This window comes from Seriola aureovittata, chromosome 14 (assembly GCF_021018895.1).
Source record: "Seriola aureovittata isolate HTS-2021-v1 ecotype China chromosome 14, ASM2101889v1, whole genome shotgun sequence".
In the NCBI taxonomy this organism is placed as follows: Eukaryota; Metazoa; Chordata; class Actinopteri; order Carangiformes; family Carangidae; genus Seriola; species Seriola aureovittata.
In genome coordinates this window covers 6671281-6697144 of record NC_079377.1, presented here as the reverse complement: position 1 = coordinate 6697144, position 25864 = coordinate 6671281, and the positions used below count along the sequence as shown (strand labels likewise).

The 25864-nt window shown below is 38.8% G+C and overlaps 2 protein-coding genes across 3 annotated transcripts; one reads left to right on the top strand and one right to left on the bottom strand.

Moving 5' to 3' along the window:
- Nucleotides 1-211: 211 nt before the first annotated feature.
- papolg (poly(A) polymerase gamma) lies at nucleotides 212-18382 on the bottom strand. The gene is made up of 24 exons (XM_056395782.1): nucleotides 18046-18382; nucleotides 17102-17260; nucleotides 16647-16713; nucleotides 16416-16497; nucleotides 13054-13163; nucleotides 12037-12090; nucleotides 11048-11159; nucleotides 10658-10747; nucleotides 10237-10375; nucleotides 10021-10093; nucleotides 8502-8622; nucleotides 8219-8303; nucleotides 7548-7601; nucleotides 7152-7271; nucleotides 5799-5908; nucleotides 4884-5005; nucleotides 4609-4766; nucleotides 4274-4374; nucleotides 3706-3908; nucleotides 3485-3568; nucleotides 3326-3385; nucleotides 3073-3176; nucleotides 2868-2968; nucleotides 212-2541 (listed from the first exon to the last, which is right to left on the bottom strand). The coding sequence occupies exons 1-24, from the start codon at nucleotides 18060-18062 to the stop codon at nucleotides 2366-2368; spliced, it is 2502 nt and encodes an 833-aa protein (XP_056251757.1). The 5' UTR covers nucleotides 18063-18382; the 3' UTR covers nucleotides 212-2365.
- Nucleotides 18383-20409: 2027 nt separating this feature from the next.
- haao (3-hydroxyanthranilate 3,4-dioxygenase) lies at nucleotides 20410-24302 on the top strand. 2 transcript variants are annotated; one of them, XM_056394682.1, is made up of 10 exons: nucleotides 20410-20581; nucleotides 20791-20869; nucleotides 21695-21778; nucleotides 21921-22027; nucleotides 22137-22226; nucleotides 22332-22375; nucleotides 22478-22638; nucleotides 23419-23487; nucleotides 23644-23726; nucleotides 23862-24302. In XM_056394682.1, exons 1-10 carry the CDS (start codon nucleotides 20493-20495, stop codon nucleotides 23932-23934), a joined length of 879 nt encoding a protein of 292 aa, XP_056250657.1. In that variant the 5' UTR covers nucleotides 20410-20492; the 3' UTR covers nucleotides 23935-24302. The 2 variants fall into 2 exon arrangements, with proteins under 2 accessions (XP_056250657.1, XP_056250658.1); XM_056394683.1 differs by having other exon boundaries at nucleotides 20413-20581; nucleotides 22478-22623.
- Nucleotides 24303-25864: the final 1562 nt, after the last annotated feature.

Genomic DNA, 25864 nt, shown 5'->3' with positions numbered 1-25864 from the left:
TATTAAGACCACTTTAGTAGACTGATTAAATGTTCACAATAGTTCCAGTTGTCATGTCATTTTTCATTTCTAATGGGCAAACTGACACCAAGTCATCAAGACTTTTCCAGGAAAACAAGGTACACAGGTCATGAAAACCCTTCCCAATACTACAGCACTTAAAAATATATGTAACAAAAAAAAAAAAAAAAGAAAAAAAAAAAAGACACCATAGTTTTTAGGGGTTTAATTGGTGTACAGATTCATTTAAAGGAAGTGATAAACACATACAAAAATACCCTTTCAATACATTTTAGAAACAAACATCTAAATGACCTGTTTTGTTAAATGTTTCTGAACAGCAAAACATGAGTTGTCTGAAACAGAGTGGTGCAGATTTCATTCAAAAAAGACCTACCTGCTATGAATGCTATTAAAAAAAAGATCACATGGTACAAATATGCAAATATAAATAAAGTGATAAGAAAACCCCCAATAATGAAGAATATGCCTTTTGAAAAAAATGTTCTCTGTACATATAGTTGGGGAAACTGATGCTGGAAAAAGAGCCTGTGTCCCAACTCTCTACCTGCTCCGATGAAGAGGGCGCTTCTCTAGCATCACTTTACACTTTGTTGTATACATAGAACCTCTGTGCTGAAGACCAACACAAACAAACCCAGCTTCAGATCATAAAGATGGAGGGCTGGGGCCAAAGGCAGGAAAAAGTTGTCTCCCGACCCCCCACCCGTGGCCCTAGGAGATGCCTTTTAAGAACCTCCACAGGAGGCGCAGAGGGTTAAACACCCAAAACGAAGGGAATTCCGTCTCTCTCCAGCACATAAACCATCTATGCATGCACGCTCACACACAGTCAACCACATACGCATGCATACACACACAAACCAGCACAACTCGTCAAAAAGCTTCGAACCATTTTTCACAAAAGCACCACTAACTCTTTCATGGACACTGAACACGAAAACAGCCAGGACTTCGCTTCGTCAGGATCGAGCCTCACTAGCAAACAGACCACGTTGAAGTGGTGGCGGCGGTGGTGGTGGTGGGGGGGTCAAACAGTATCCTGTTATTTAGCTTTCCTGATGGATTAGAGGATAGTTTTTAGGTGTCAGACAATCTGTCAATCACAGGTACATACACAAAACCAATGTTTAAACACTTACTTGCGACAGCTTTCTTGTGACCTGTCACACTCACTTTTTTGTGTCAACCACACTTATCCGACATCGGGCTTAAACACACTATGAAAAGTAAGCAGAAAACTCATCAACCTTTTCTTTTAATCCAAGACGAACGGTTGGCGTGACACAGAGACACTGAAGCTACTGAACAGAAGGATTAGCGTAGCATCTTGATATGGTTCTTCCAATGTTTTTGAACTAATCCTTCAAAAGAGCTAAACAATGACTGAAAAGCTTCAGACCCATTTCATCACTTCCAGAAAATGCTTGACGTTTCCTGTTGTTGTGAGGTTGATTTTCTTGCTCTTACTGGCACCTGAGAAGCACTGATGTCACCGGGCGTCTACGATCACCTACACACTGCAGGTCCGATACTACCCTGGAGTCCTCTTTGGGTAGTCATGGTGGCCCAAAGAGTTGTGGTTGTGATTTCCGTCATAAGCAAACCCTCAATAAATCCTCCCTGCAAGTATCCAAACCTATACAATGTTTACAAAAGATATCCAGGGCTGGAGACACATTTGTTGGACAAGCAGTAGAGAAAAACAAGAAATTACAATTTTTTAAACATTTTTTTTCTTTTTAGATAAAACTACAATAGAATGGTCAAAAGACTTTAACAGTGATCTTTTGCTTCTTTTTTTAAGACAAAAAAGTTATGTACATCAACATTTACTGTACAGGTTTCTGTTTGGGAAAAAAGAGAAAAAAAAGAAAAAAGAAAAAAAGAAAAAAAAAGAAAATCAGCATACACCAGAAGTGTGTGTAGCAAGCGTCGATAAACGTTTTGGGCTGTTTTAAAACATGTTAACTGGAAAAGAAAAAAGGGAAAACAAAAAGAAGAACAGCTCATTTTCCGTCATTGCTGTGTGCATTTTCAAACACTGAGGGACAAGATGAGTAAAAAAACTGTTGCTTTAGTTCGCATGTCAGATATCTCCATAAAGTTGTGTTAAATGCCCTCTGGTTGTGAGTGTGCCAGAGGGCGCAGACAACATTGACCAAATCACCTATCCACTGGCAAATCTGGAATCTCTGAAGATTTGAGTTGAGGCGTCCGTCCCGCTGCTTCACTCGAGACCGAACACACTCCCTGTCCCCGTGTGAAGTCATCGTCTCGGTGTTTGACTTAAATGTAAAGCTCCCACCTCTGTGTGGATGAATCCAGTCTATCAGTCGTGTGTTCAAGCTATGTGGATTCTGGCCTTCTCTGTTTCTTTCAGCCTCTTGGCCTGCTCTTCCAGAGAGGGGGAGTGGGGTCTCTTGGAGGCTGCTCCGTTCAGTGGGTCAGCTCCTCTGCTCACTAATGTGGGGATGGAGCTGCCGACAGGAGGCGCCACGTGTTTGGATGCCACATGTTCTACAGAGAGAAACAGAGAGGACAAAAACTTTGTTCATCTTGACTCCTGATTTGGATTTAGTTTTAGTGTTTCTATTCCAATTTTTGGTTGGACCACAAAAGTGATGTCAACCCCAGAAAAGCAAATAACCATGACTTGTTATCAATGGTTATGTTTTATTTAGTTTTAGTCTTATTTTCACCTTGAAAAAAAGGCTGTCAACAAATATTTCTTGTTCTTGTTTTTGTCAAGGAATATTTTTCACTAGTTTTACTTGATAAAATTAACAACAGTACTGAGCACCTTGATGACTTCAAGAGCTGATGGTGAAAATACTGATACTCACTTGAGCCAATGACAGGAATGGACATGCCCTTCTCTTCGCTGGCAGGAGGAGTGTCAGTGGTGAGGGTCCCCTCAAATACTGGGGGCTTGGGAGGTGTGATGCTGCATGACATCGGAATGTACAATTTAATTAAACAAAGTAAACATTTTAGAAAGACGATTAAATATCATCATCTATTGCTGCTGGAATAATAACTGAAGCTCACTTGTGGCGATTGAGGGCCAGTTTAATTGAATTCTTCACAACACGACAACTGTTGCTGGCTGGGAGAGGCGAGGAGGCGTCTGGCAGCTCCATGCTGGGAAGTCTCTGAGGTAGGGACAAAACGACATGAATCAATACACATGCACATGATTTAGTAGCTGCTTCAACAAAAGTCCATCACATAGTCTAACGTTGATTAAAGTCAAACCACTCAGGTATTAAATAGAGCTCATGGTTCACAAAGAAAACCTTACCTGTGTTCTTGAGGTATCAATGGTTGGAATGGGCTTAGCCTTTGATCCAGAAATAGGGGTCTAATGGTGAAGAGACAAAAATTGAAAATGTAAATAAATTTTTTTTGTCTGGTTTTATAAAAACTGTTTATGAAAGCAGATGGAGTAGACAACACCTACAATATTAGGTCCTTCTCCAGGCGGTAAGGAGTCAGAGGATGGTGGATATGGCTCTTTAAATATAGAGTCATCGTTGGACACCACCTGCAGCAAAAACACAACTTTTACTCTGCATGACAGTTACAGTAAATCTCATTAAATATGCCCTTAAGTTTAAATCTATGTATTCAAAACTCATCCATTCTGTAACTCCTGCCCTTAACTGGGAATAACCTCCTTACCTCTGCATCTTTGAGCCTCTTGGCCAGGTCCTCTTGTGTAGGTGAGTGTGGTCTCTTGGCGGGAGCTCCATTGACAGAGTCCTCCAGGCCGTTGGGCTCCTCTCTGGGGCTGCTGGTGGCATTGGGCTTAACACTGCCGCTCGGCACTGGGGTGACAGAGCTGCTGGCTGGTGGGGAAGGAGGCTTAACTTTAACTGGAGGCTCTTCAGAGTGAGAAAGTACAGATGTGACGAAAGTAGATCAGGATATATCCAAATCTCTCTCACACACTTTCAACATTTCCAGTATCAACATGCCCTTTGTTCACTGAGACGGTTCTCTAGATTTAAAGATTTTGGTTGATATTTATTACAGCATATCAAAATATAATTGAAATCACAATACGGCCAAGAGCAATATCCAAATCCCAGGAGCGTTGTGGTGCTATGGAGATGCCCCGGCCTACAAATTATGTTCTCCAGATGTAAGGGAACATGCTTCTTTGGCAACAAGCACCAACAAAGGTCACACACACATGACTTTTCCATACTGAACATAACATCCATGCATTAGTCACTGGAAAACTCACTTGAGCCAATGACAGGGATAGACATGCCTTGGTCTTTAGCAGCTGGTGCTGCATTGGGTGATGGGGAGCCTTCCACGAAAAGCTGCTTGGGAGGGCTGGCACTGAAAAATACAGAGAAGAACGAACACATTTACTCAACATGGTTATTGTAGATTTGAGCCCAGTCATTGTGATGACTCATCAAACATGAGAAAGAAAACAGGAACTAGAACAGAAACAAAGTAGCAGGTAAGAGTTAGAAACATACAAATGCAAAATATGAAATTGCACCAGTTAAAACTAGAGCTGCAGAATAACAGCAGTGAAGAAGAACACGAATGACAAGTATATCATACCCATCATCTGTGTCCGATGCAGGCTTGGAGGGTTTGTTGGCTGGGGAGCTGAAGGGAGTCCCCGAGTCTGTGTCTCTGGAGCTGTCCAGATGACTGCTGTCCAGAGAGATCCGCTTAGAGCTTCCGCCATTAGAGCTACGGTTCAACTCTGCTATGCTCTGCAGAAAAGACAAGAGGGGGAAAATAAACTGTGTGGCAACTGACAAAGACAATATTCATAATGCATCTGAAAATGATAGAGGATTTGTCCCATCATGCACAGGAAGATATCGTACCCTCTTCTTTTTCTGCACCAGTTCAGGAGGAAGATACTGATGGAGCTGTTTCTTCTTTACATGTGTTGCTTCAATCTTCATCCCATCCTTCAGCATGTTGATGTTGTTGGCTTGTCTGTACACTGCAGAGACATGGCATGTTAAGGTTCACTGACCACTGGTCTGAATGTTTACATATCAGGCTATATAGCTATACTTTATAGCACAGTCCGAGTGGGTGCTGGACATTTCTTCTATTTTGACTCCTTAGAACTCAAACACTTCATCTTTCTGAATTAGTATTTTTCTACACTCTGACACCTGCCACTGTCTTTTCTGTCCTGTCTTCAACACAAAGTGAATTCTGCTATAAGTCCAGTAACTAAACCTGATGTGTTGAGGCTATTTTATGTAGAGCCAATGCAAAGTTCCTGCTACTGCAGGTTTCCTCTAAGTACCATTTTCCTACAGAAAATTCTGTTAAAGATTATTGCATGTTAAATTGCCACTCAGATTACATTTGGAAGTTAAGAGTACATTTCAATTTAAATATCAAAAAATGCTGGGGAAAAAAAAAATCATCTCCGTGTCACTTTTAATAAAAGTACAAACGTCTTAGAATGCTTATTTTCTCAATTACTACAAGCAAAAAATATTATAATGCATGTGATTGGATAAAAGTGTGGAATAATTATGATTCATCTTGTGGTTGTCAGGAAAACACAAAGGCAGAAATTGTCCCTGAACACACTCATTCATCAAAATTTATTTTAAATGGATATTTACCCCACTAATTAGGCTTTTGTAGCCATTTATACACTTGCAGTGCACAGCACATGCTGGTATACGCTGTAGCCTATTTGGTCTTATTGTATGTTTGACTAGGTCGTTCCACTACTGGCCATGGAAAATGCTAAGGGATATGACAGGACTTACCAGTGTCTGTGAAGGACTGGATGTCATATGTCAGGTCAATGTTCACACTCTCTGCATTCTCCACTTTCTTGAAGATAATCCCAATGAACCACATGGACACAAAGTCGTTCCTGTTGCAGAAACAGACAAGATTCAAAATGAAAATGATCATTAACTCATGTTTGATTTATGCTCACTGCACAATTTTCAAAAGTAATTAACGTGTTTGTGATGTTCAAGCAAGTAAGGATGAGAAAATGAATACACTTATTTTACTGTCAAAACTGCAGTGAACCAATCCAATGTGCTGCCTAATAACTAACTTGACCTTAGCAAACAATGGATTTCAGGACTCACCGACTTGCACAAGCAGTAAACACATTGACGAGTTACTCAAATGAAACAAACAAAACAAAACAAAAAAAAAAGCATACTACTACTACTACTACTACTAATAGTAATAATAATAATAATAATAATAACAACAACAACAACAACAACAATAACAATAATAATCATCATAATCATCATCATAATGAAAATGTGTAGACTGATCTTAGAATAAATGTTTGATTAATGATTAGCAGAATTTGACCTCATTAATCCAGAACTTCCTCAGTCAGCTGTTTGTACAAACAGATAAAACTAGACTCACTCGTTCCGGTTCTCTTTGGACCCGGGGAAGGACTGGGGGTTGACATGAGCCAGGGTGATGTACTCGTTCCTCTCCAGGTTTCCCACAAGAACGCGGATCTTTGACTCCACCAGACCGATCCTGAAGGAGAACATCAGGATGTAGTCACAGGAGTGCCAATAATACAAGTTAACTTCACAGCATTTCTGTACAGTTTCATGGCTCCAGGACTTATTTATTCAGTTGTATTTGTTTCTGTGTTACATTGTGAGCAGGATCTGTTACACATTAATGTTAATACAATTAAATAAATTCACTCTGGAATGGTGCACAGCTGCGCCTGTTGCATCAGTTAAAAGTCCCAATGCAATTTAAATCACGTGAAGGGTGAAAGAAATCCAGTTCTGTGGCACTCACCATTCCAAGTGGTTTTCTTCTGTGGACGCACTGGCAGTCAAAACTATATAATGCCTGAAGCACAAAAAACAAACAAAACAAAAAAAAAAAAAAGCATACTACTACTACTACTAATAGTAATAATAATAATAATAATAATAATAATAATAATAACAACAACAACAACAACAATAACAATAATAATCATCATAATCATCATCATAATGAAAATGTGTAGACTGATCTTAGAATAAATGTTTGATTAATGATTAGCAGAATTTGACCTCATTAATCCAGAACTTCCTCAGTCAGCTGTTTGTACAAACAGATAAAACTAGACTCACTCGTTCCGGTTCTCTTTGGACCCGGGGAAGGACTGGGGGTTGACATGAGCCAGGGTGATGTACTCGTTCCTCTCCAGGTTTCCCACAAGAACGCGGATCTTTGACTCCACCAGACCGATCCTGAAGGAGAACATCAGGATGTAGTCACAGGAGTGCCAATAATACAAGTTAACTTCACAGCATTTCTGTACAGTTTCATGGCTCCAGGACTTATTTATTCAGTTGTATTTGTTTCTGTGTTACATTGTGAGCAGGATCTGTTACACATTAATGTTAATACAATTAAATAAATTCACTCTGGAATGGTGCACAGCTGCGCCTGTTGCATCAGTTAAAAGTCCCAATGCAATTTAAATCACGTGAAGGGTGAAAGAAATCCAGTTCTGTGGCACTCACCATTCCAAGTGGTTTTCTTCTGTGGACGCACTGGCAGTCAAAACTATATAATGCCTGAAGCACAAAAAACAAACAAACAAAACATTTAATGTTTCCTACCCATGTGTATTTATGAGGAAAAACAGCTTCAAGGCCATTTAACAGAGTGACCAGCCCCTTTACATCTTTACTGGGCTGTATGATTTGTCATTTTTGATTGTAGTGAATATTAATCATCAAATGGGGGGATTCTGCAGCTTTTTCAATAAAAGGTTGGTTTCTTGTGCTACACAGCGGCACAGTGTAGTAGGAGGAGAACCTGGCAGAAAACTCAGTTTCTGTACTTGAACTGTGTGGGAGGAAATTCCAGAAACAAAATGAATCGACCCAAATCTACTGACCACAGTTAGGACGAGTCACATCTGCCCAATCTTCAAAAGGTAAAAACAATATGTTGGTCAAAAGAAATGCACTGGCATCATCCAGTTTTAGTTTCAGTTCCAGTAATACAGTCTGTGGGGTCTACCAAAACTGTAAGTTTACACAAGCAGCTTGTTTCCACATATCCTTATATAATTTTTAAAATAAGTAAATACAAGAGAATCATGCAGCTCTACACGTTTTATTTGTCTTGCTTTGGTCAATAAAATGTTCCAGCCATCATTCCTTTATCCAGCAAATTCGATACCTACTTGTACTTTTGGAAAAAGCTGGGCGGCTCAAAGAGTTTGGACCATTCTGCTTTTCCCTGAAGAATCTCATCTGTGACGCTGAGCCCTGTCCATGACAGACACACAAAGACAAAGATGTAACAATTCCATACTTAAAGTGACACGTATATTACTAAGAGGAACAAAAATGTACTGTTATCACTGCCTTCAGCAAACCTAGACAATGTTTTTCAGAACTTTAAGAACCAGGTTAACAGAACTCATTTTCTTTGCAGTGTTGGTTCACTTGTGTATTCTGTATTACCATATTTGAACTCTTCGCTCATGATTGTGCGTGTTGATGTGGAGACGTTGTAGGTGGAGTTCTGCTGGGGATAGGCAGGTGTGATGATGGGCATCAAGTGGTATCTGTCAGACGGGTTCACCTAAAAACACAGCACAGGGGACCAAGATTGGTTTCACAGGAGGAATCAGCCTTCACTGACCCCAAAGCAAGCACACTCCACACAAAAAACTAAATGAGTAGAGCAACTTCACACCCACACACTGAAAGGCACCATGACACCAAGTGCACACATCCCCCACACACACACACACACACACACACACACACACACACACACATCTCAATTCACTTTGTTTCCCTCATTTGCATTTTTTCCCAAAAGTGATGCAAGGGAGGAGGAATCAAAGACGTGCTTCCCTCTCAAAATCATCTGAAATTACTGATGAAGGCTGCCCAGCTTGATCACCTGTTTGTGGATTGTGACTGATCTTTAGGATGCTCCCTTATAGTTTGTAATTAAATAATGTGAAGTACCCAAACACTAAGTGCACAATCTCCAGTGTTTGTGCCATTAATTTTAACTATTTAACATAACTTGAACTATAACGTGTAATATCAAGTGGTTGACAGGTATCAACGCATGTGTACAGACAGATCTGTCAAACCACAAGTGAATTTTTACATCATTTGTTTGAAAATGCTTTTATTGTCTATTTTATGATGATAATTTCTCACAGTAAACAGAAATAATTAAGTAGCCTAAACGTTCTGGAAATTATAAAATGATATCTACTTTCTGCCCAATGCACAGTGATAGTTGGCCCTACTGTGTCGGAACGGAAACAACAACAATAGACGATTAAAATGTGTTTATTGCTGATAGGACACAACAAACATGACAGAAATTTCAACGGCTAGAATGTTGTCAGTTAATGCAATAGACAAATTAGTTTGGGAGACGTTAAATTTATGATATTATTATGAAAAACGAGTAAAAACAAAGTTTAAGTCAAAATCATTATTTCGAAAGCTTGGCTTTGAGGAAAAAAAAAAACATTCAAATGGATAGCCTGTCCTATTCCTGGACTACAAGCACATTACAACGCAAAATTTTACTGGTGTGATTTCTACACAAATGTCAGATCTGTCATGTTATTCAATTGCTAATGCATTTTTACTGAAGGGATGCGTCTGTCTGATAAAGGATGTCCACGTAGGGATTCTTCCTTGCTCCAAGCTGCTCTGGGAAGCCTCCTCCGAGCAGAGTTAAGAGCATTGGAACTCATGATGGGCGACCCGATCAATGTCGTGGTCACATACAGACAGAGGAGCGAGGAGACATGAAATAAGAGACAATAAATGTACCTGTTCTATATCTGTTGAGCTGACTGTAAAATACCAAACAATCTCTTCACAACTCAGTAGATTAACTCCTGTCCAGATAGTGTTTCCTGTGTCTGCACAGCAATACACATAATAAACAGGGGCATAACAACATGATAAAGAAATGGAAATACAACGCTGGTGTCATACTCACTCTAGGATCCCACACGGGTAAATTCAGATTACTGTCCTCAGGCTGTTTCAGTAACACAGGATTTGGCCACTCCCTGTAGAATAGAAAGACAAATTTAGTCAATAAATGTTTTGAATACCGAAATACAATAACTGGCATTTGTACAGCGCTGTGAAATACTGCCATCAAGTGGAACAGGATAAAAACAACATTCTAGTTGCAGAGCCAGATACTCACCATTTAGAGAAAACCAAGAAGAACTTGTGGACGAGTGTGGCAGCTACAGCGTTTGGGTAGAGCTGACAGGTCCTGGCCACCAGCATGGCCCATGACACTCCACCCAGAAACCCCAGCATGTTGGAGTAGATCCCACGACCTGCAGTCACAGGACACATTACCAAAATTTCGTAAAAAACTCAGAGACACATGTAGGAGGTAAAAATATCTTGAATTCTACACAAACTTGTTACTGTTACGTCAATGTTTTATATATCGTCTCTTAACTTGTGACAACTGTGTGTATTTCTCTGTTTTGATGGGCAATACTGCTGATGGGCCAAAGTGTATATGCTCATGATACATTGAATATGACCCATAGATGCAATAAAAGCAGATACACAAAAAATACACCTAAAAGTGTGTTTGAAAGTCCACTTACGTTTTGCCCACAGTTTGATGGCTCTCAGTGTCAACCTGAAGTTTTCTTTGTTTGGCACCAGGTACAAAATTTCATCAGTCACTCGACAGCCTGTAATAAGACAAAACATCATAAATCTCAAACACTGTCAGACCAGCATCACACTAACAGTCTGTGTGTGAATTCACAAAAAGGTTTACGTTTCAAAAACTTGTGTTATTTACAGTCATACCTGCAAAATATGATATACCAAAAGCTTATTCTATTGTTGTAATTATTAAATGTCACTTTGGAAAACAGTACCAGCAACAGTATCAGGCCTCAAGTCAAGTCAATCAAAAAAAAAAAAAAGAAGTCAATATTGACTTCTCTACTGCCTCTGCACAATCCAATTGAAGCCATGAAGTGTACCATTAAGGCTGCGGATACACCGAATGTCCAAGTTTCTCAGGATGGAGTCTCCCCTCAGGTCCAGGTTGTCTGGAATGGATTGTAAGGCCAGTCTGGCAAAAAGCAGGTCAATCTGCTCAGACAGACAGAAAAGCAGGACAGAAGGTAGATATTAAAAAGAGTACACAAAATCCATTGTCTACCCCCGTTAACCTTGTTCAGAGTTGCAGGGGGCACACATTTCTGAACTTGGAGGTTCTCTGGAACAAATACACAGCGGACTGAGGTGAAACTTCTCAAGTAAAAAAGTTTAAGTACTAAAATACTGGACACAATAAATAGTTGTGTCTAATATTTTAAAGTTTACTTTTTAGAAAGTCATAAATAGGTAGACGAGGGCTGCTTAAAATCACTTTTCTTGTGGGAATGGTGAACAAGTCCAAAGCAATACAGCACAGTTGGATGATGGGAAGTGCACATCAACTATAAAATGTCTCAATGTCATAAAAACCACATAATTTGTTATTACGATTTTCAACAGCTATGAGCTTTTAAATGATAATATTTCAATTCCTTTGTTTACAAATTTCATTGAGCCATGGTGCAAGACTTAAAATGGCAACTAAAACATGCACACAGGTTTCAAACATAGGAAGATACTGGAACAGTTATGTTGATGCTCATCTGTCACATTATCTCATATCTGCAAGGTTTTCATAGACCTGAACTACAAGCTGGGCCACCAACTCGTGTCATGAAGTTTCTTCAAGGTTTTTTGTTGTATTAGACAATAACAGCTGAAGTAAAGTCAACTCTAGAATCACAGTCCCAACTACACCACAAACTACAAAGACAGTGCCTATAAAATCCAGCAAAGCAAGAGTTGTGTCATTAATGAGTAGTCTGTTTATTTATCCACTAGGCAACATCCCTGGTGGTACTTCGTCAGACCCAGTAACTGAGAACTTATGTAGAAGACAACACAGATCACTTGGATCTCAATAACTTACCTCTATTCCATCAAATTTGAATTTTATCACAGGTACAAAAGCATCCTCAACAGCCTTGAGGAAAAAAAAAGACAGAGACAATGTCAAAACCAAATCTGGGACAGTACAAAGTCACAAGGCTGACTGACATTATCATGGAATTAAATTAGCTCCAAATGAACAAGAGGTGTGAACCAAGGTGGAGTTTGATTCCAGCATAGTACTTTGTATATTTGTAGTTTGAGGGCACAGCGTGGGTTCAAATTCAAGAAACAACATAATGTAGAATATGAGTGTCACTTTGGAGTACAGGGTTTCAAAATTCAACTGAAAAAATACATGGACATTCTCCTCTTACAGCAGTCAATAAGCATAGTTACTCTCACTATCGTTAATCCACCAGTAAAGTGCCCTCAGCCATGCCACTGAAAGTACTACTGAACATTTCAACAAATATCAGCTAATTAAGTTATTTTATTTCAAGAATATGTAGAGTCACGACAATAAAACTTAAGAGATGTACACACTCTTTCATCAAGTGTATTAGTGTTAATATATACACACATCTTAGGAAATTAATAATGCTTTCCAGCAGACCTAACAACACCACAGGCAATGCTCCTGAGTATTGCTCATTTCCTGAGAGGTACTACATTATTACTCTGTGCTTTTTAAAATCTCTACCTACTCAGCAAAAGCAAAGTTAAGCCTCAACCATACAGATGTAATCCAGCAATCAATACCAGTGATACATACAGTTCTGCATTCCCAGTACAGTGAACTCAGCTCTCCTAGAGAAAGGCGTTCTCCCCAAGGAGCAGTGATGAAAGAGGTCTGCTACTCTTGCATCTTCTACACTGAAAACCCTTCGATTTGACATGACTGTGACTTTTCAAGGCTCAAGAATAAAACAAGAGATTTCTTCATTGGGAAATATCTAAACATCGTGGTTCCCCTATAAATGTCATGTTGTTTAACCCTGAAGCCTACAGATAAGCTTGTTTGTTGCTTATATATTGTGAAATGCAACAGACTTACCCTCAAGTCTTTGATCTCTTCATGCTGTTTCAATTTCTCAAAGAAAGACTGGAAAAAGTCACTTCTCTCTACATGACGTGGAGCCACACATAAGGCATCAATATCAGCTCCTGTAACAAACAGTTACTTTGATCAGTGTAATCTGTGTTGCTCAGTAGGTTAAATGGTTGATGACTTCAATAACAATCTGATAAGTAGGCTGAACAAAGTTTCTGCATTCAAGGTTAAAGAGAGTGTAATAAAACACTGTGAGTAAACAACTTTGACACTGAGCTCAAGTAGGGCAAAGTGAAGCACAGAATCTTTTGAATAGTTTTTTCTCCAATGATCCATCCAATTCATCCTGCTTTGGACAATCTCAGCCTATGAAATATAAAAGGACTAGATATTTTTAACAGACAAAACTACACACATGCCCTGCTTTTGCTAGACATTGATGACCTTTTGTGAACTCTGTAAGGGGCGAGAAGAATTTAAAAAAAAGTTTCTGAGACTAGAGGTGAGTGTAACTCTTGCATTTGTTGTTTGATTTCTGACATCATATGCATCCGTCCATACTAATGTTGAACTCTTCCACAAAAACTAAATCCTGTGAGGCTTGAATTATACCCAATATCTTCAAAATGTATTATCTCCAAGTATTAGTTTTCAGTATTTTTCAAGTCCCATCAAAGATATGTTTTATTCTACAATAAATTGGAAATTATGAAATGCTGCAAATCTTTATGGTACTGTTGTGACCCAGGATAGTTAGCGAGTGAGACTCTCACAGCGAATCTAAAGATCATGCTTATGAGATGGACAGAATGAAAAAAAGACACTGTACAGTGATCTGAGCTCTGTTTGTGTTTGTTGAAGAGCTATTATCTCCGGCTAAAAGATGTGAAACAACAGACGCCAACTGAACAGTGTGTGGATTTTACTTTTTTTAGTCTGTCTTTGCTTCTAACAGCTTTCTAAAGATATCAGGCTGGAAACAGTGCAAATGAATTAATGAGCAGTCTTTCAGTTTTTGCCATGTCTCTGCTCGAAGTGATGGTTAAAGTGGATGTGCTGTACCTGCTACAGACAGCCCGTGTCTAGTTGTATGGAATTGCATTTATTTTTTAAAAATACACATAATGATGCCCCTGTAAGTGGTGCATGAGTTTTATTGTTCTTGCTCAACTGTTTTGCATGTAAGCCTAAAGAAAATACAGATGTGTTGTCATGTCATGTTTTTTTTGCATTTGACAAATTAAAAAAAATCCTTGATCCAAAGTTTTATAACCAAGAAATGTGCACTTTACACAATTTCATATTCAAGGAAACAACAGAGTTTCTCACTTGTTGAATGTATGAGAAATTTAAGTTCCCAGGATAAATTCTGCAAAGCACTTTGGACAACACTGGTGTTTATCTGATGTAACTAAATTATCAAAAACCAATTCTGGGCTTTGTGAACTGTAATCAAATTGAATCTGGATATCAATGCTGATACCCACCCCTAGCCAGCAGTCATTCCCAAGCTGCTGTGCTGCAGTGATACAATAATTATTTACAATTGTGATGTCATCTGACAGAATCGATGTAAATCTAGGTTTATGACAACAGCTCTTCTGTGTATTTGGCTATAATGGCATTTAAAATGAACAATCAACATGAAAGTTAAAGGCGCTTAAAGGTTGTCTTGATGTTACTGCCACACAGCCCCTGACCCTCCCTGCACTGGCTGAGGTTAACATTCTGGGAACGCTCAGTTTACCCTGTACACACTGAAACACCAAGCTGTTTTGGAAAAGTTCTGTTTTGGGGTGAGAAAAACACAGTTCTAATCTGGATGGTGAGCTAAAACAGACAGAAAAAAGACGTGTTTACACGTTGTATCAGGTCTGGCTGTACTCTTTTGAGTTCTGACACACCGATTGGAAAAATACAGATTCATCAAACTCCCACGCTAATGAATCTGTTTACTTTTCTCTCTCTACCTTTTTGAAAAGAATAGCTCTATGTAAGACATTTACATAGCAGCTTCTCATTTTTACATGGTTTTAACTGCTTTTTAAAGACCAGCACTTCAACAGTAAAAATGACAAATTTTTCTAGCAGCTGGACATATAAGCTGTAATTAATGGTAATTCTGTGAGTAACTTGCTAACACGCTCAAAATAAACTTGTCTGTTGTCTGGTTTGTGTGCCCGCCAACAGCTGGTGTTTGTACTAAGGCAAGGATGATTTATGACTGAAGAAACTCTATAACACCACTGTGCAATCAGAGAGGACTGAGTGTTAAGTTCTATGTTAGGTCATTTTCAGTTTGGAGCTTCAGTGTGGACTGTGTCACTAAGAAAAGTGTCAGATTAGATTCAGTATGAGCAGATTCTCGGTATTTAAGTAGTCTTGAAGAAAAACTATTTGATCAGTACATCCCTAAAATAAGTCAATTCAACTGAGATGTCCTGTTGTGACAGGATGTTTGGGAAGGACGAGGACAGACTCTCTATTTGCAGCATGAACAAAATACAGACTTTCAAATGCAGTTTTCAAAAAACAGCAGCAATTTAGAGATGTGGTGCACCTGTGAAACATTGCTGAAATTGGCTGCACTCAATATGATGGCCTATGCATGGTGACACTTGTTGTCTCAGAAGATATCATGCAATGAAACCTAAGATGCTTTTCTTTTGTTTACTTTCCCCTGCAGATCACATTCTCACAATGTGATAGGAATAGGTTCAGCCATTTTAATAGGACACAGGTATTTCTCACATCTGAGTTATCCATACGTGCAACTGGCTACAATAAACAAAGCATCAGACAACTTTACTCATTCAGATTAATAGAGAATGCTGTAAAGTGTGACAAAAAAAAAAAAGGAAAATAAAAAACCTCAACTTTGTTGCACAACAAAAAGTAAAACGCTGCAATACTGTTGTATGTGTTTTGCATCATTTTTACCTTTTCATCTCAATTTTTTGTGCTTGTTAATAGCAAGGAGGTGTGCACATCAATGCCTTTAGCCTATAGTAAGCCAATGTTTGCCCAGCTTTCAAACCCCAAAACTGGTCTTTTCAAAAACACTCAATAGCAGATGAATATGACAATGCCAGCCTCATGCTTTAGTGTGGTCAGGGTGAACTAAGCTTTTCAAAAGCAATGACGCATGTCTGCTTAGACAGGGTTGAGTGCTGTGTGGCAGTAATGTCTAGGTACCTCTGTCTCTCTTTGCTCCTTTTGAGGACCAATATAGCCAGTCATACACTACATGGTGTTGTTATTAAAGTTTAATGTTGCCAGACAATTTCCCAGCATAAAACAAGGATTTGATTGATGTCACTGCATTGAATGAATGAATATAATATCAAAATAAATAGTAACCATACCTTTTGTGTGCACCCCAAGGCGGTACGAACCAAATGTAAATATCTTGCCCCCAACACAGCTAATAGCTGATGGTGGTAGATTCTGTGGAGAAGAGAAGCAATTACAATTAAGTCAGTATGACTTTTCCCACTTTCAATTGGATGAGTCTCAGATTTGATATTTCCCGTTAATGACTCCACAATGCATCATACATCATTGCTTAAATGTAGAATGCAGACAACAGAACATACCTTTAATTCACTGATCTCTGCAATCCATTCTTTAACAAAGTTATTCAACTTCCCAAGAACTGCAAGTCTGAAAGGAGATACAACTTTTAGCAGGTGCTTCTTCCATACTCCACCCCTTTGACTATACATACAGCAAGACTGAAATGATACAATAAATACACTATACATAATTATATGTTCAGTTGTCTTAAATATAAATTAAGGGAGAAAGGAAAATACATTTAGTTACCACAATAACATGAACAGGTGTAAATACAATGCAGTAGGACACAACAGACTCACAATAAATACTATTTACAAGTTGCTTTTCATTTTTGTTGAGACTACTAGAGAAGTCCTGGTGCATTATATTACAGGTGTTTTTTTAATGAACTCTTAAGTGTAGTTGAGACTGCTGCAATGAAAGGTATGCAGTCAAAATATCCACTATTTGTGTCATGTCAAATATTCCTCACCTATGATTCAATTCCTCTTCGTCTTCAAATACCCCAAAAGGTTTCATAGCATCACAGAGTTTCTTGGTGTACTGGTGGTCTATTTCTCGTGGAGGTGCAAGGCTAATGGCAGAGGTGATGCCATAGTGTTTCTGAGGCTGCTGCCCACCAGGCATGGTGCTGCGAGGGAACATGACATGTGAACACGACACAATACATGGAGTGACAGCTACTATACAATACCGCTTAACGTTACTGTGGTCACTGTTTCATGTCATGATTTACCAAACCTAAACAATGAACATGATGTGAAATGGCAATTCGTTACCAAGTTACTGCTAAGGCTTTTATCAGCAACAGCCAAATGTGGAAGATGTCACTGTTAAGTAGTTTCTGTTTTTCTCCTTTCCAATTACCGCGAACCCATGTGTAAACACTTAGCTAAACGTTGAGAGCAATGTCCTTAAGTTACATCTGTAAAGCAAAAAGCGTGTTACTGACTCCATAGTTGTGTACAAATCCAATCCGAAAAATGAATTTACCAAAATTGCATTAATGTGTATGAAATGTGCCACTTTTCTACCTCAGCTGGCGGCGATTGAATGTTAGCTGAGATGCCAGAAACAGGCTGGACGCGCTAACAAATTAGCTAATTTAGCAAAGTTAGCAAACGTTAGCTGGTTGTCACGGAAGAATTGGTTTCATTAATGATCGTGTCAGACCTATTTAAGAGTTGACTTTTAAAACAAAAAACCACGAGTGAAATTTGTTCATTTTGTCAGGCACATTTGCACTATGGTTACCCAACAACATACAAACGAGCTAGCCAACAAACGATGGCTGCAGGCCTTGTTTGGTTGTTGTGACAGTTTGGCTAACGTTAGCTTTTAGCCTATTCTTTAGGACTATCTTAACCGCGCACAAAAATGTTCATAAGTGGAAAATGTGCTATATGCATGACTTACCTTGACATTTCTTTCATGACACTCTTAAAAGCTTGCCCTGTGTTCAGCTGTAAACCGGTAAAAAACTATAAGAGTCCGCAAGTGGAAATGATAACAGCCTCGACCTGATTACAACAATGGTCACTTTCCAGAGAACCGTTCAAACCTTCCCACTGAACCGGAATCACTTCTTATAAGATAACGTACAAGTTCGTAACCCTGAAAGAATATTCATATCTAATTCGTTTACAAATCCCACGGGATTTTTTGGATGCCAGCAGCTAAACACGCGTTTAATAGCTGTTAGGACCTTTTTTAAATTCAAAACTACAAATGTAACGGCGTTTGTCGGGACAACGTCTGCGTGCAGCACGCTCAGCAACCATCGTCAGGAAGCACCTCCTCACTGAGGCCACAAATCACGTGACCACCGAGGAGGCCTGATGCTACCGAGTGTAACACTATGTAGCACAGCTAGCTGCAACATGTCACCCACACCTGTTACACAAGGTAGGTATGAAGGAGTAAAATACGAGATATATCAACGCATTCTTAACTGTATAGTCTGGAAATGAAGTAGCAAAAAAGCTAAGGTGTAATGTTTAAGAGATGCAATACGTCGGCCAAACTTATGTAAACTAATATTGGCTATTTTTGTTAGCCTGTTATGTCACAAATTCATACAGCATTATTTAAACTTGTTGAACTTCAGTTTTTCTCTTCAGAACAAACTAAATTGTAAGCCACTATTACAGGAGGACATTTACGAATTCACCTTAATGTTTCCGTCAATTTAATAGTTGTATTTGCCAACGTAATAGCTGTATTTGTAGGCCTATTTGTCCAATAAAAATAGCAACTCTGTACACAACTTGTGAGACTATGACATTCTTTGTTTTAGGATTGTTTAGACAAATAAATTAATGTAAAAAAGTGCATTTCATTAATGCACAGTGCCTTTCTGTATGAAAAATAAAACCTTCACGTCTGTAAAGTGAACTGTTGATTTGTGTTTATTGTTGCGGTGTACTGTTGTGCCCACCAGGGAGCACCTCTTCACAGAAAAACAAGATGGATGGAAGGAAGCACACGATAAGGGCATAACATTAATTACTAACTAATAACTAGATGAGTGAATGACAGATGTACCAATATGTAATTTCAAAAACGATAACAGATAATAATTGTGTGTTTGTTGGGACTGATACGGACTTAATAACTGACAGATACTGTTTTAACTGTGAAAATCAAATAGGGGAATACAGTTTTTATATTTTAACCAGTTTATTTTCCCAGTCAATAAAATTGTACTTAACACAAGAAATGCTATTTTTGCTGACATTCATCTTTATTTTGCTCTCCTTTAAAGAGACAGCAATGCAATTAAAATAAATGCTTGTGACATTATTATATCCTGGGGTAGACCCAGAATTTGCTGGAGGGATTACATATCCCATCTGGCCGGGGAACACCTCGGGATCCCAAAGGAGGAGCAGGAAAGCATTGCTTGGGAGAGGGATGTCTGGAATAATCTGGAGTAGCTGCAGCCTTTGGGGGATTCATGACTCACTACCGTGAACACAGCTTTTAACTTATCTCACCATGTTAAACAGCTCTGTCTGGTGGACAGTTTAACTCATTACATGTGGTGTAAAATCTCGACCTCAGTGTGAGCAGTGAATGACCACCAACTGGTTACATTCCCTGTCAAAACTGCAGATTTTGGTCCTGCAGACATCACGATGCAGGCATGTGAAATTACACAGCATTATTTGCCATTTTGCAATTTCAGTTAACTTTTTTGTGGAGTAAAGTCTTTGTAAGGCAATCCATTTTAGTAGTATGTATGTTGATAAATACAAAAGACACTCAGTAAAAACAATACTAGATATGATTGCTAAGCACGACAAGAGGTATAACTAACTTGACTATTACATGTAGTATGTATGTAGGGGCAAATTATCAGCCTAAAACAACATTGGTTTTAATTGTTCAGTGTACTTTTTTTCTTGTAGGCCAAGTAAAAAAACAATGTGGAAATGAAACTTGTTTTAAACATATACGGTAATACCTACCTATTCTCCGCTATTTAAGCATTTTTCTGTGTTCAGTGTTGAAGCTCTAATATTAGTGTGCTCTTATCTCACAGGGATCTGTCAGTCAAATTATGCATTGACTTTCAAGGAGAGATCTAATACATATGCACAATGTCTGCAATTTGCTAGTTTGACTTCATGAGAGTTGAAATGGTTTTCAGTAGAGTCACAGCAGGTCAAATACTATGTTACTTGTTAAGAATGTGCAAGCAACCTTTCACCTGTCTGGGGAGCAGAGCTCCTCCCCACTCGGCCTACACCCACTTCTGCATTTTGGACTTTCAGTCTTAGTCACATTGTTTAAACTACCCAGACTAGCAGACTGGTCAGAGACATTTAACACTACAGAACAAAGCCCAATCAGTTTAAAACATGAGTAACAGTTCTCTTCTTGTGAATGTGGAAGACTGGATAGCAGAGAACCAGAATGCTTTTGTGCCACCAGTGTGCAACAAGCTCATGTGAGTAATACATTTTTCATATTCGCCACATTGTTACATATGTCTGTAATTACTGTCAATTCCTCTTTGCAACAACTTGTTGGATTACATGATATGATGAGCAATGTGTAATTCAAATCACAATAAGTTTAGTTACGGTGCAATGACGAATGAACAACTAACTTCCATTAGAGGACGTGATGAGTCAATGATTGTCTTCAATTCCTCAGGCACTTTTTCCAGTTGAATGTCATGTTTGTTGGAGGTTCAAACACCAGGAAGGATTATCATATTGAGGAAGGGGAGGAGGTAAGAGAATAGTACTGATTTGTTTTTGTATGAAGTCTTAATTCACGACAGACACACACGTAATTAAACCAGGAGAAACTACACTCTGATTTTTAAATGCCGACTTGGAGTTTACCATAAACTATAGAAATACAAATCACTTACTTGAGTGTAACTTTTTCCATTGATTGCACATCAGGGACACTAAATTCCTGCTTGCCTTTAATTGTTTCACATTTACAGTTAGCTCCCTACTTTCTACATAATAACTGCCTCTTAAAAATCTACTATTCCCCCCGCTATTCCACCCCAGTGTTGCAATGCTTGGTCAAATCATTTTGGCTGGCTGCTGCTACTTGCATTTCATTGCTGTTGTTATAGGCATCCTTTGCTGTCAGGCATTTTGAAGAGTCAAAGTGTAGAGTGTGGTCAGGTGGCAGTACATGGAATGTGTAACATGCAATAAGCTGTTACATATTGCAATGTGTAACTCTTTAGAGCTGTTTTTCTGCACTATGCTAAATATATCTTTAATCACCATATTGTCAGTTACCCAAAAGAGTACTCCACCAGTTTAGCATTGCACTCCTACAACACTGTTGGACAGTTAAAAAAAAAAAAAAAAGGATTGATGCAGCAGAAGAAAAGATATCATCTCTCTTATTCCACACATTCTTCTCTCTTGTCAAAACCTGGCACCTGCCTTACCCACAATGCAACTCGACCACTGACAGTTCAGTCAGAGATTAAGGTGAAATATGATAGTATGCTGATGTGAAAAACATTGGAGTTCCCCTTTAATCCAGATCTATTCTTCCTTTGTCTCCCACTCCCTATTTTAAATAGTTGTTCTACCAGCTGAAGGGAGACATGTGTCTGAAGGTGATTGAAAATGGCAAACACAAAGATGTGCACATCAGAGAGGGAGAGGTGAGCAATATGTTTATGTATGAATTTAGTTCTTCTTTGCCACAGCTCTTTATTCTACATAGTAAGTCAATGTAACATATTATTACTTTATATGGAGTCTAACTTTAAAGCAGTATTCCATTGATTTCTTCCCCATTGGTAGATGTTCCTGCTGCCAGCTCGGATCCCCCACTCCCCACAGAGGCAGGCCAACACAGTGGGACTGGTGGTCGAGAGGAGACGGCTGCTGACTGAGACCGACTGCTTGAGGTTAACTCCTCTCTTCTCTCCTCTCCTCTCCTCTCCTCTCCTCTCCTCTCCTCTCCTCTCCTCTCCTCCTCTCTTGTCCTCTAAAATCAGTGTGTGTTGGTGCTTTCAGGTACTATGTGGACAACACTATTGATATCCTGTTTGAGAAATGGTTCTACTGTGAGAATCTAGGAACCCAACTGGTGCCAATAATCAAAGAGTAAGACATCTTCCCTCCTTCAATGTTATCTGTACGCTTACAGTCTCCATCACACCAGGATATCTGTTTGACTACAGCAGATGTTGGCTGACTTGTCACTTGCAGGTTCATGGCATCAAAGCAGTGCAAAACAGGGAAACCTGACCCAAGTGAGTTGTTCTGATATTTCTTGTGATTCCTGAAAAATCAAGATATTGAGTCTGATCCCTGTAAATTTTTAACTGGGTTCACCGCTGTCCTTTGATGAACAGATGATGTCTTCAGAGAGCCTCCGTTCCAGATGAACACCATGAACATGATGTCTCCCTTCTCCTTCAAAGACTGGCTGGATAAACAGAGGCCTTCTCTGGCCAGTGGCAGGCCCGTCGACATGTTCGGAGCTCAGTTTGAGACAGAGGTGCTGGGAATAGAGGTTTTTTTTTTTTTAAGTTATCAGTTTTAGTATAGAATACAGAGCATTAAATACTGTCCACTACTGAGCTGGCATCAACTTCTTTGTCAGAGTTTTAATCATGTTTACTTCTTTTTTCATCAGATAGATGCTTTAAATTTAAATTGTAATTTTGCTTATTTTAGACTATTTTATTCAGGCTCTTTTATCACTACTTGTGTTAAAGCAATGTTTAACATTTAAGAGGAATGGAAAAGAAAAATAGCTTTTGTAGAAAAACATGCTTATATTTCTTGAAGTAAGGTATGAGAAAAATATTCATTAGCAAAACTCAGGTATCATATTTTCAGTAATAAACAAAATATTTTAAACAATACATGTCCCTTATAAAACTTAATAATACAGCAAGTGATTTCCATCCATCATCAAAATATATCCTGTTAGGTATGGTGAAAGAAAACATGACCATTGAGAGTAAAGGGCAAAAGTATTTGATTTCATCCATTACTTCAAGGAACAGCAATTACACTGCAGGTGGTCCAAAGCCCTTTTACTGGAAGTCCTCTCACTGACATTCTGCTCAACACTTTACTGATATCCTTAAACCAAAGGGTTTGGTAAAGTGAGACTGAAACAAGAGTAGATCCCAGGCAATTTTTGGCATTTTTCCGCTTGTGGAAATCCCTTATGACTGTATTACAGTATAGATGAAAACATGCCACAGAGTGTTTCATTGTAAACTCATAAGAACGAGACAGAAGATTGAAAATGCTATAATACTCTTTCTTATGACTCCAACAGGTGATGGTGTTTGGCCCTGGGCTCACAGAGACAACAGCACCACAAAGTGATGTGTGGATTTGGCAGCTGGTATGTTCACTCTGTCGCTTCAACAGTCTGTCAGTGCTGCCTAGATGCTGCTGTCCATGTGACGTATCTGTGTCTGACCCTTTGTTCATAATCTCATTTTGTCCATCTTTTTCTGATCATTGTCTTCTCTCATCACCTTCTCCCTCTGTCTCTCAGGAGGGATCCTCAAGAGTAACGATGAATGAGCAGGAGTTCGCTCTTTCTGCAGGAGACAGTTTACTGATCCCTGAACAGAGCCAGTGAGTCATTATTAACAGTTAATGGCAAACTTATCAGGGCACACATAACTAGATAAAGAGAATTTTACAGGAAGTGATTTGGCAGTAATGACTTGAGATGCTATACAAATTGATAAATGTCTTCTTCCTCTGTAGGTACCGGTGGCAGAGAGATGAGAGGACTGTCGCCCTGTTTGTGGTTCAAAACCCTGAGAGGAAGAGACCATGACCAGGACCTGCCTATTGACCTGCCCCTGTTCCTCACAAATACAAGTATACAAGCTGACATGTAGGCTACTACAGTATCAGTCAATGAGCAGCATTGAAAAGTAGATTGTGTATCATCACATACAATAATATAAATCATGACCTCATACATGCTATAAGCTTCTGTTATTTGTTAATGAAAGTGGACTTTGACTCATTTCAGTATTAATGGGCACAAGAAGTTATTGAAACTGAAACTGTAAATTGCACTTTGTTGTAGTTACATACACCAGACCAGTGGTGTACATTAATTATATCAATACATTTTATGTTAACATCTTTATTGTTGAGAGAAAATGAAGACATAAATGTGGATAGAAAAAAAACAAACTTTGTGACGTGATTATTTGTCTTAACACACACTCTTCCTCGACAGTTGCTTTTATTTCCTCATTATTAAATTTCTTCTCCTTTTTTTTGTTCCTGCTGCAGTGGTTACACTTTACAAAGGGGGCAGGGCTTTTCCAGAGAAACACAGAACTGACTGGTCATGAATCCTGTTACCTGTGACTCTGAGAAAATGATTGCACTTTCCCAGTGATACAACAGTCTTCCAGTAATGGGTGCAACTATTGTTGAGACATAGGTGTGATTTTGTTCTGAATCCCACTTTTTTACATGGCTGGAAAGTCTATTTGAAGTTAAACAGTAAAACTCTTTTCTTCTCTCTTTTCAGTATCAAATACTGTTTTTACCTCCTGTAATTTATAGCTGCATTTTCCTCCTTTATATAGCAGTGATGAAGATAGAAAAGCTGATGGACAGCATAGAAGTGGACTTTGATGCAAGAGGGATTATTAAGGTTTTTTTTTTTAACTTTTGTTGTTGTTGGGGTTTTTAACACAAATATTTCTGAGACAATTTATAAGAGAAGATAAATCAGAATTATAGATATTTAAAAAATGTTGGTAATTTGCAAATGATCACTAGTGCTAGGATTCACTATTTAATTTCAAAAAAACTTAAAAGGACTAACCACACTGCACACAGCAGATTTCCAGTTGTATCTGTGGTGGCGTTTTTCAGTCACTGTTATCTGAACTTGTTGAGTGTCTAAGTGACAGACATGACTTTAACTTTGATGTTACAACTATCTCCAAGTCTGACATTAGCCCGTATTTGACTTTCTTTACACTTTCACTTTACACTTTCTGATAATTTAATTCTATGACTACACTGTTCAAATCTGAGCCGATTCAAACATTCCCATTTTTAAAACAACAGTCTCACATTTTGGAAAATAAACTTATTTATTTCCTTGAAAATGGTTGAATTTCAGATAAGAAAGTTATTATCACTCTCAAGTTTGTGCGTTATGTAGAGAGTCGATCTCAGTATTCGATTAGCTTAGCTTAGCATAAAGACTGGGAGCAGGGGGAAACAGCCTCTGTCCAAAATTTTAAAAAACGCCTAAAGCTCACTAATGAACCTATAGTAAGTTTGAATCATACACAAACAGAAATGTTAAAATGACAAGGTGTACAGAGTTAGGTGCTGGGACTATTTCTCGGTGAGTAGCAGATGGGTGTGGCAAATTCCTGGAGTCATGTCAATACTGTGGCTTTGCCAAGGAACCAGCAGACACTCACAAGTTCAAAACAATCCAACACAAAATCTATAAAACCACAACCTGGGGTTTTTCCACCTTGATTTTTGTCAAAGCTGGCTCTCTTTCCTGCTTTATCAGAACTATGCTAGCCATCCCCCGCCTTTACTTTCATATTTCACTGACAGTTATGAGCGCGATGTCATTCTCTATGTCTTACTCTTGGGAAGAAAGCACATGAGCTGAAGGCCAAACTATTCCTTTGACGCTGTCATTCAGTCGGTTACATTAGCTTGCCAAACCATTTGTCCTAACATAATAGTTTTGTCTTCAGACTGCAGGTGAG